The following is an 11,712-nucleotide window of genomic DNA, read 5'->3' as shown; positions in this document are numbered from 1 at the left end:
ATATATATATATATATATATATATATATATATATATATACATAAAGTGGTTCCTGTCTCTTATACCAAAATAATATGTAACTACCTTCTGGAACAAGTAGTTGATGAGCAAACATCAACTGTTTGAAGATAAAGTTTGGCCTTATATCATAAAAAATCTATTATGTTGTATATGATTTTCTCTATACAATTTCTGCTAAAATAACCAGTGTGCAGCTTTGTCCAGCACTTCTTTTTAAGAACAGGCAATCAAGAGAATGAGCATTTTTTTAATCCTATGCCCTGACACTGAATAAAATGAAAACAGCAGTACGAGTGAGGTTGATGAGATGCCACAGATGTTCTTCCCGCATGGGGCCTCAACTTTCACGCTTATACCAATGATTGGGATCTATTCTCTGAAGAACTGTACAGGCTCGTTGGAGCGCTGGCTTGCTTCCAAAGACAAGCACAGACTAAATAACCATAATCTACAAGGGCCAACAATATTCGCTCAGCTGCAGTTTGTTGAAAATTATCATTAGAGGAAATTGGATTAAAAAAGGTGAGGCATTTCTACACACTTTACCCATGTTTTCCTTTTTGCTTTGTTTCTGCTTTTTTGTCTCTCTCTCTCACTCCTCTCAGTCTCACTTTCTCCCTCTCTCTTCAGTGTGGCTCACCCTCTCTGCTCCCGAGGCTAGAGTTTGGTGGCAACTGTAGCGTAATGTAATGTGAGCAAGCGGAACCTGTGAGTGCTCAGAAGAGGGCCAAGTAAACATCCTCCCTCTCGCTGCCCTTCCATGACCAATTTCCTAAATTGTATTCCCAATTAATTCATCTCCAGCCCAGCAAAGGAGGAATAGACATAATGAAATAAAGGTTAAAATATACTGATGGCTGTGTCTGTCTTTGTTCTCTTGCAAAAGGTTGTTTTATAGGGAGCAGTCTGTGTAGTTCAAACCAATCAGTGTGCAGTAAATAGAGAAAAGTATTCTTGCTTAAAGTTTGCAAGCTAGAATCACTCTGAGATCAACGAGTGGGTGATGACATTTTAATTTGAGTTTAGGATACTTGACTTTAACAGCTGAAAACAGTGAAAAGAAAAACTTGATAAACTAAGATTCATCAGAACTTTGAGAACTACTGGATAATGCATCAGAGGCACAGCCTTAGAAATGACTTCTACTCAGTGGATTTAAGTAATTGCAATCATGCAAAACAACAACTGAAAATATTTTTTTCTAAGATAACACCAACATTATTTGCAAGCTATAGTTTTGAAGTTTTTGACAGCTAAAATTAGAAGGTTTTATTCCTTTTCCAAATGATTTCATCCCAGCAGGAAAGCCATGTGCAGCATGTGTCCATCCATTTGCTTCAGTCTGCATCAATGTCCCTTTTCACTTGAAAATATGCATGAAACGTACACAGGAATGTATACAGCATAAGAATACATTTAAAGAAATCTTACCAAACACAGTGCGAGCTGGAACTGATTCCTTATTAATCCAGAAAGAGACTTGGGCCAGGATGACAGTCATAATACAGGGAATGTAAGTCTGAATCAGAAAGAAGCCCATTTTCCTTTGCAGGTGGAAGTGGACTGTCATGATGACATATTCACCTGAGAGAGTAAAGAACAATTCAGTCAAATCAGTAATTTTATACTGTATGTAGACACAGAAGTAGTACTTCAAACATTCTGATTGCATACATATTATTTTATAACATGATTGTACTTTTTCAAAGATATCTTAGTTTAAAATAAACAATACATCACCTAACCCAGACAAACCTTGTAAAAAAACACGTTGCACCTCACATCAAAAGAACCACATAAAAAACACATAATCTAAGAGAGCTTTGAAACCTGGAGATGGTAATCTCAACCCATCCACAACATTGGACAACACAATTCTGAGCACATTTCTATTTATCTCTTATCACCTGTGTTGGACTTTAGCCTCTCGCTTGACACTGTCTGACCGATGAGGTCGTACTGCAGCAAACTGGATGATTCCTGTGGCACCTCTACAGAGGACAGAGGACCCTTCTTCCAAGTGTACACAATCTCGCTGATGGGGTAAGCATCTAGATAGGATGAATGGAGAACTTTGTTAAAACTTAGACATCCACCATTACAAAAAGTATTTTTATTTTTTATAATTTAGGACACAAAGCGCACAGGAACTTTTGGCACTTTGAGAGAATAACAGATAAAGGGACAAAGATGATTACTGCTGCCGGTTTTCTGACTTTTAAAACTGACCTACTTGTCTGCATTCTGTAAATAAACTACTAAATAAACAAGCATTCAAACAAACAAACAAATAACACTGAAAAACAAACATGCACATGTAACAGCTAAAGAATGAACTGAAACATTATGCTTGTGCCAAAGAAAAAAGAAAAAGCTGGCATATTCATTTTTTTGAAAACATTTGAGTGAACACAACAATCATTCAAGGTGAGAGAACCAAATCGCTGTTGTTATTGCGGGTACAAAATCATGGGAGTTAGAGATAACCTTTGGATTTTCATTTTATTTCATTCACATTTTTGCAGGCCAAGTCTTCTATACACTTGACAGATATTGAATGAGGAACTGTTGGCATAGATTTTTTGTAATTATTTTTTTTTCCAGTTCCCCAAATGTACTGTTAGCAACATTTGAAATTAAAATCTTTAAATAATGTATTAGTTACTCAGTGACAGAATGATCATCCGAGAGGTACACTATCTGTTAGACCAGTGAGGATTAACAAAAAACAAACTCACAACTTCCAAACTTGAGGGGGCAGGCATGGCCATCCATCGGGAAGTTCATCAGACGCATGGGGCACTCTGCATTTATAGTTAATCTGTCGGAATAGAGAAGAGTTGGAAGGGGTGTTTGATTTATTTTTGATAGTGTCTAACTTCCCCAGTAATGACTACTGCTGTAAGCTGGATCCAGTCTTTGTGGTACCATGCTGTACAGTGGCTGTACAAACCAAAAACAATATTTGATGTAAGGTGGATACATGAACTTTGTAGAGATTAATAGGTAATGATTTTGAATAATAGCAACACATGTAGCTCTCCCAAATGTAACTAAAGACAAAAATTTACTTAATCATTCAGTAAAAAATTTGATCACAAAAAAACTTTATCATTCAGTGTTTTAAACTAATGTTGCTCCACTTAAATATTCTAATTATTTAAAAAAATATGTTTTCCTGCCATCAGTAATTGAAGGGGAATTTTTTTAATGCTACATTGGAACAACGCCGGAGTCATGTTTGTTTGAATTGCGTTCCAGGCCTGTTTTCAGTATCAGATGGCCAATATCTTGTTTTTTGGAATGGCTCTCTTCATTTTGTTTTATGTCTGTGCATTTTCTTGGATGTGTATTTGTTTGATTTGCTTTCCAGGCCCGTGCTCTATTCCGGTCTTGGCTGGGTTTGGAGATCACTGTCCAGCACTGTTACCTCATGGTGTAGAGGATAGTTCCGTTCTGCATGATGCGGAACAGCTTGTTGGGGGTGGTCATGTTGTGAGAGATCGACCTCTTGCCATTTCGAAAAAAGGTGTCCGGCGTCCATATCTTGCTGACCATCAGGTTGTTGAGCCGCAGGATCTCAATGGGGCCTTCAAATTTTAGCCGTTCGTCGATCCATGTCTGACGAAAGAACACGTCCATGGTGTATTCCTGGATGGAGGTTAGAGTGTGGGTTAAGGATTTATTTACTACTACTACTACTACTACTACTACCAATCCTACTGCTGGTGCTGCTGCTCTTGCAGCTACTATCTCCACAACTCCCGGAGAGAATGGCAGATGGGTTTGTGAGCCATGGTTTTTTGTTGGACATGATGGAACAAGTACTGGCAATGTAGTCAGTTTTTTATAATTTCTGGACTATTTTACTATTTTTGCTAGGACTAATAAAATAAAAAAAAATGTCCATGTATATAGCATTTTCACAATCAAGACATTAGACACAGTAGAGACAGAGATATACTGTAATATTCCAAAAAACAGCCCTAGAATTATGTTTCTTTTTCATGTACAGTACATTACATTCATTTACAAGACAATGCTACTCAAACAGATACCAAGAAATAAAACACATGTATATGCTATAAGTTCATCCTATATTTCATCTTATGTTCGATGGACTGCAAGGTAGGAAAATAAAGTGAATTCATGATTGACTGATAATAAAATCATTAAACGTGAAAACAGTTTATTTGATCTACAGAGTCAGCAAAAACTCCAGGATGCCTTTTGATCAAATGGATGGCCTTGCTGCCCTGTGGAGCCTTTTACATGCACCTCTACAGAACTGCCACCAGCATATCACATGGCAGGTCAAGTAGGCTTTAGATGCAATGAAAGCCTAAAGCCTGAGCAGTGTAGAGGGCAACAGACATACAGCGCTCAGCCTATCCCATGACAGGAGTAGCAAACCTATCCCATCCCAACATCAGCCACATCTCTCTCCCTCTCTCTCTCTCTCTCTCTCTCTCTCTCTCTCTCTCTCTCTCTCTCTCTCTCTCTCTCTCTCAGATGGGGGAGATTGTCAACCAGATTAAAACCTAAGCTGCACTAATGAACTCATGCCCAAATGCTGGAATAATGAAGGGGGGGGGGGGGGGGGGGGGGGGCGGCATATGCTATATGCAAGAAGTTGCATGCACATATTATATTGTGTGTTCACACACTGACATCTACATTAACAAGTAATGATACTTGATGGTGCTTGTGTATGGCAGCATGTGAATTAGCCTTTGCATACAGTATCTGTATTTCAGCAGTCAGCACGGTTTACATACCATCTCAACATCTGAAACAGGTCCAAAGCTGGTGACAAAGATGTCAGTTTTGACCTCTGTAACTGGACCTACAGCAGAAGGATAAGTAGTTGCTTTGATAGAAAAAACAATAACTTTGAAAACGACATGTTCATGTTTTTCAAAATTATAAAGTAGTGTACACATTATGCTATGTATAGTCTATGCATACAGGGTATTGCATTGATTCTGAGTTGATTTTAGTTGTTAGCTGTTATTGTATCATGCTCGTATCTAAGACAACACACTGCAATTTTGAACCATTAGAACGCAAAAGCAAAATGAAGCACACACTACTGGAGAAAAACTTGATCTTCTAAGAAAAGGAACATTGATCCACATGAGGCAATATTGTTAAAAATACATCGCGACATGGTCAATAACATACCTCCAAATCCTGGTCGCAGCCTGTTGTCATATCCATCCAATAATCTATCCAATATGCGCGTGATGTTATCCAAATAGATATTGGTATCACCGTGCTTATTTCCCCAAACACTGCTCGCACTGTAATTAAAGTACATATGCACAAATGAAAGCTTATTCCAACAGAGAATTACACAGTTGAAAATACAAAGTTTCTCAAATACACATCCATCCACGTCTTTGGTTCCCGTGCGTAAAGGTCCGAGAACATGCAGAGAAAAGAGTTGTCATACTCACCAAGACAGAAACAAGCAAGTTAAAAGGAAAGCCATGCCTCGCAAACACCCCACAACTAGAAATCCCTGGTCAACTTTTAAAATCAGCATAGTCCATCATTTAAAAGCATGATTAAACGCGGGGCAGCTTTTAGTTGTAAAACCGTGCGAGGATATCGCGCCAGTCCAGCACGACTTGACTTCCCCTCTAGTGCGATTGCGCCCGCCTCAGAATCGCTCAGTTGGAAAAACCTGAAGAGTTTTTAAGAGAGTGAAGAGGAGGGACGAACATTCACATTAACCCAACAAGGCATTTAGCAATACACACACTGTTCTCAAGAGCAACTTGAATATTTCGTAAAAAGGTTTCTGTTTGATAGAGATAATGACGGTTACTGTGCCAATTTGATTAAGGATGTTTAGAAGAAAAGAGCGATGGAGAGAAATAGAAAGGAAGAGGGGAGGGAGAAGCAGAAGAAGAGAGCCTGCACAACTACAGTACTATTATATCAATTGACCTTTTGATTGCAGTATAATTTCTATAAAATGATATGATTGAGTGAGTGAGAGAGTGTGTGTGTGTGTGTTTGCGCGTGCGTACGTGCGTGTGTATGTGTATGAAACCACAGTGCTTGGCAATACAAAGAAAGAAAATTGCTACTAGAGATAAAGCATGGTGAACTGTGATTCATATAGTGGTTGGATGGTTGAGTGGAGTAGGTGGTAGATACATTTAGTGCAACTTCAAACTCACACTATCCATAGACAAAGAGCAAGGGGAAACCACATGAAGTCAGCTATTCCTACAGCGATGGGTGTTTTTCTGCAGCAAAAACACAACTGAAATTTCATAAATTTCACTGGTGCCATGTAAAGTTGCCCTTTCAGTGGCACAGCTAGCAATGTGCACAGCCATCAGCTGATGGGGTTATGGCATTGGGGAATGCTGGCCAAGTGCAAACATGGAATTTGTCACATTTTGGTAGTTTAAAGGTTGAAAAGACTGGTATATTCAATGTGGTGATTATTTGATCAAAAGGTTGGTGAACAACTAAGCGTTGACCCAAACATTGTGTGGAAGGAATCTTTTGACTGCACTACCATTTGTGACTTAAATGCAAATTATAACCCGTGCGCTTAACATACTTACATACATGACTTACCTCAACCAAACCTGAACCTTCATTGCATTGTGTCTCCATTGATCGTTAGAGTACTCTACATTATTTCAGCACAACATTACTTTTTTATCATAAGTGGTATCATAGTCATGTTATCAATAATTCAAGTGAGGGAGAAAAAATATAGGAAATTCTTGTGACAGCATTAAAATGTGGAGACTGATTATGCAACATAATCCTTCAACTCTGGTCTTTTTGTACTTAAAACACACGTTATATAATGATCTCAAAATATGATTTAAATCATACACAGACAACAATGGATCATTTTCAGATCAAGGGCATCCAGTGTGACTCATTTCAAAGATAAGACATCATTGATGAATGAAAGGATTCCTCTTGGTTTTCGCTGAAAACCTGTGTTGGTAGGTTTTACTCTATAGTCATAGTAAAACTGGATGGTTCCATATGATTTTAAGTTGACAGAAGGAAAGTGGAATTTATGTTTCCAAAAGTTCAGAGACAGAGAGTGTAAGCATTTCTTTGAAGAAGTCACCGTGAAACAGCTTCTTTTGGTGCAACACTAGAAGAGTTGCTTGGTATGGTGTGTTGTGACATGCGTAACCTTTCTGGGCATTATGGAGGATCAAACCAAGTACCTTTAGATATTCTTTCTCAGTATCCACTGCAACCCACCATACGAGAGCTGTAGCAATAGAAGAAAAAAAAAAACAGGAGTAGGAGTAGAAGTAGCAGTTTAGGGGGAATAGCAGCAGGAATAGTAGGAGTGGTAGACATAGTAATAGCATTAGCAAGCAAGTTGGAGAAAAAGCAGCAGTAGTCATATATGCTGTACATACTGGAGTAGAAGCAGTTGTAGTGGCAATTGATTATAAATCTTATATACTTTGTAAACAAGTTGATATTACAGCTTCTCTGCTGGCTTGCTGGTAGACTAAGTAATCTGACCCTAATGCTGTGATCAACTTGATCTTATCAACCGTGAGGTCAACTCATCTGACAAACCACAGCGCACTTGCCGTGAAAGGCTCCTGACCTGATTCACTTTGCTTGCACTAGATGAGGTTGTGGATGAACATGCCCAGGAAAGAGTGAACTTTTTCCTCCCCTCATTGGTGGGAATGTGCTGTACATGCTTTGCAACTGCTTCAAACATCACAAGCATGCACAGACCCATGTGTATAGGGTACACAGATAGAGTACACACTCACATGACATGGATAAGAGCTATTGCTTTTTAATCCATCTCTTTAGCTAGTAGCTTTAAGTACCATGCACTGGACACACCCACACAGTCATTATTAGTCTCTGCTCTGTAGGCATGTCACCCATTACAAAAGACCATTCAGCATTTGTACAAAATTAGCACATTATAATACTGAATTTGTACACATAATACTATGCATCTGCAGCCACACAATATTATTTAGATTAGATACGATTGCCGTGGCCAAAATCAGATTGCTACATGTGCACTCACATGTGTGTTGTTGCCTGTGTCTTGTCTGTTTTTCCACCTTTTTTCTGTTAGAATAGTAATTATTTTTTCAGATATAGAGGCTTGCTGGCTCGATGATTGTTAGTTAAATGGCCTATTGATAGAACAGTGTACTGAGTAGCTAGATGCATCTCTTGAATGGCTGGAAGACTCACTGATGTTTAGACAGCTATTCAAATGCAATGCCTGTCTTCGTGATTGGATCCCTGTCTTGCTGGATCCCAAAGTCTTGAAGCAAGTGTGCTCGGTCAGGTACATAGCCCAACAAGTGCTTGGGAGAGTAGAGAAGCAGATGATTAGACTTGATAAACTGGGAGCTGTGTAAATGCAGATAATACAGTATTTATATATTATACATTAAACAATCCTACTAACTGAAAGTCAATAGAGATAATAATCAGTTCAGGTGAATCATTTTAAAATTATCTTTGAGTATTCTGCCACAGCCAACATCTTCTTCTGACTCCTCTTTCTCTCTATCATCTGGCCCAATTCCTCTGTGTAATTGGTCATTAGTGTTTAAAGCCCATGTCAAGTGAACAATATTCAATAATAAGAGGCCATTATAACGAATAGAAAATATTTTTACAAAATATTATCACTGAACCATTAATTAGACTTAAGTCTGAATGAGATGGAAAAAGGCGCGGTGATTATGATAGATTGCCATTATGTATGCTTCATTCCTTGAGAACAATACACCTCATATGCCAGGCTGGGTAGCAATTCAATTATGTCAGTTTGTGAAGTACAATTACTTGATAAGGGGAAGATAAGGCAACATATTTCGAAATCCAATGTGTTTTGAAGAAGGAGAAAAAACGATCTCAGGCAGAGTTTGTTAATTAGTTCATTATTCAACAAAATATGATTTAATTAAACATGTAATGATATGTATTCTGTATTTGATTCTCCATAGCACGCAGCTTGGTGCAGAGCTAGCAGATTATGGAAAGAAACTTTCCAAAACTTGCTGACCTTTTGAAGGAAGAGGAGCTCTCAGATGGCAAAATTAGAACGTTTTTTTTTGTTGAGCTGTTTGTTCAGTGATAGTCATTTGAATGTTTCTGTAGAAAACAGACTGAAACGGACATACACAAAGGCAGGCTTTGAGGAAGATGGAAATAAGATGCAGAAACAGATGACAAAGAAAGCAAAGAAAGAAAGAAACATAAAAAAGACAGACCTTGTTTGCTCATGATTTGAATATGCTGAATGCCTTACTGTACGTTCAGCATCACAGACATTTCCAACAACCAACTTATTGCCCATACACTGAAGTACTACACAAAAGGACAGTTCAAAGTCACTGCTAACATAGTACACCGTGGCTCACAGTACCTATTACACTCTATCGCACTTCATTTCTTGTTATTACCCCCAAAAAGTGCATTTCTAAACTCATTTCTGGCCAGACCACAGTGGTTCTATAAATACACGATAGCTCCCGTGTGAGATGGACCCACTGTACTTCATGAGCCTCAGCATGTGGTATCTATGGTAACCACTTACAGTAGGAGAAGCTCAGCATGTGTGGTGAAATGTGTTTGTGTGTGTGGGTATTTCTAGACTATTAAAAGCTAAATGTGTTGACTAGAATAGAAAGGTGAGGAATTTCTGGTCATTGCTTCTGAAAATGATTCCAATAAGGTGTAGGGTTAGGGAAAAGTTAGGTTAGTGTATGAGTTACGGTTTCATCAGTATGTTTTGATGAAAAAGGTTGAGGGTTAAGAATTGAACTTAGGAATGTTTTGGGGGCAAGGGTTAGGTAGTGGTGGAAGTTTTGCAGATAGGGGTTATAGTCCAACATAACATAAGTGTATAGGATGGAGGTTATGTTTTGTGCATGTGTTAGGGGATGGAGGAACATGCAGTATGTGTTTGTAAGTGGTTCTTCATAAGTAACTTATCACTTAAGTCATACATTGAGACAAACTTTGACACTGGGTATAGCCTTTTTGTTTATCTCCCCCATAGCCACACATCCACAACAGCTAACTGTAGTTCTTTAAAATCTATTCTCCTCAGACATGATGTGCTGCACCACCTCCAGTGGATTTAAAGTAAGGGAAAAAAATCTTCTTCTGCAGTTTCCATGGAGACCAAACCATATCATAGTAACATAAAATAAATGTGGATTTTAAGAAAACTGTTGTCCTCACTGTCTCGGTTGACCTTTCGCCTGACTGCAGCCAAAAGCTTTACAATGAACTGTGCTGGACAGCTGCCAACAGCCTGCAGCACAGAGAGATGAAAGTAAGGCAGTTAATAACACAGAAAGTTAATTCAATAAACTTTAATGCCTCAGGGTTTGTGTTTGTTATTGTAATGTAAATTTTATGCATATAATAACTGATCTTTCCTACAAGTAGCACGTAAAATTACGTAAATTGTTTCTGTAAATGTGCAGACACAAAATTTGTACTTTCAGATAAGCACAGACACAATAGTACAAATATGTATACACATATATGTATATATATATATATATATATATATATATATATATATATATATATATATATATATATATATATATATATATATATATATATGTTAATAGTTTGAACATGTGCAGTATGCAGTATGTGATAAAATTCAAGAGAACGTACATGCACAGGTGGGGATGAAATGCTTATTTGCACTTTTTCTTATTTCCTGAAATACTGGTGCAGTATTATCACTACATGAATTCATACACTGCAGCATAACCTTCCTTGAGTTATCACTTACAAAAATATTTAACTTCAAAAAAAGAATTTAATTAGTGACCACCAAAAACACACTTCCCTTTATCATTGCTGAAGGCATATTTCTGGGGAACTGTGTCAACATAAAAACCTCTGCAACTGTATTTCGTTTCTCAATATAGTTGATAAAAACTTGTGAAACAAAGCCCCTGGAAAAGCCACATTAACACTTTTACAAAAAAAACCCCTCCTGATTCTGAAGTCTTAAACGTGACCTCAAAGATAATGAGAATAACAAAAGGTGCCCACATACAGTACATACCACACAATAAACTACCATGATGTGCAAGAGAGAAGCCATGCATCCTTTGAGTTACAGTAACTGTTTGGTTCTTCTAACACTTGTTATGGAAAACACAAATGATTTAGGTGATGCTTAATTTGTTTTATGCACATAATATTACTCCTTCAGCAGATGAGAGTTATTATTCAGTTTCTATGGTTACCACTTGTAGTTATGGAAAAATAATCAATGTCAAGTTAAAGTCAGCGAGCCTGCAGAGGTGGTACTTTGCCAACTCTGCAGAGATTTATCTTCAAACTGAGTTTTTCCGATTAAGCTTGACCTGGTCCAAACAGGTTGTCTGTCAAGGTTGCAATTTATTCACCTAAAATCTCACTGAATTTATTCCATGATTATATGCACTTGACAATGCACTGTTGGGCTGCTTGTTGGGATTTTACTTAAAGACAGCAAACACACCTTCAGAAAAGAGTTTTTAACCAAACGTTAAATTGTTTGGAAATATGTCTCAGTTTTATCTATATAGTTTCAACTCTCCCTTATTTAAATTGCTTATAAAACATGTTAAAACTAAAGTTGCACATTGAATGGCATCAAGTGTCAACCTCACTATGTCACAG

The 11,712-nt window shown here is 37.7% G+C and overlaps 1 protein-coding gene across 1 annotated transcript in view; it reads right to left on the bottom strand.

The window, feature by feature from the left end:
* The window catches only part of gabra6b (gamma-aminobutyric acid type A receptor subunit alpha6b), a 35,398-nt gene extending 29,442 nt beyond the window's left edge, over positions 1 to 5,956 (bottom strand). The window contains exons 1-7 of the mRNA XM_032534228.1: positions 5,481 to 5,956; positions 5,206 to 5,324; positions 4,800 to 4,867; positions 3,452 to 3,672; positions 2,760 to 2,842; positions 1,929 to 2,072; positions 1,453 to 1,605 (exon numbers count right to left, since the gene is read on the bottom strand). Coding sequence (XP_032390119.1) covers positions 1,453 to 1,605; positions 1,929 to 2,072; positions 2,760 to 2,842; positions 3,452 to 3,672; positions 4,800 to 4,867; positions 5,206 to 5,324; positions 5,481 to 5,569 — 877 coding nt within the window. The 5' untranslated portion in view covers positions 5,570 to 5,956. The remainder of the gene's footprint in view (positions 1 to 1,452; positions 1,606 to 1,928; positions 2,073 to 2,759; positions 2,843 to 3,451; positions 3,673 to 4,799; positions 4,868 to 5,205; positions 5,325 to 5,480) is intronic.
* Between the last annotated feature and the right edge of the window lie 5,756 nt (positions 5,957 to 11,712).

The sequence above is a fragment of the Etheostoma spectabile genome, chromosome 13 (assembly GCF_008692095.1).
Source record: "Etheostoma spectabile isolate EspeVRDwgs_2016 chromosome 13, UIUC_Espe_1.0, whole genome shotgun sequence".
Classification (NCBI taxonomy): Eukaryota; Metazoa; Chordata; class Actinopteri; order Perciformes; family Percidae; genus Etheostoma; species Etheostoma spectabile.
This window is presented reverse-complemented; position numbering and strand designations above follow the sequence as displayed.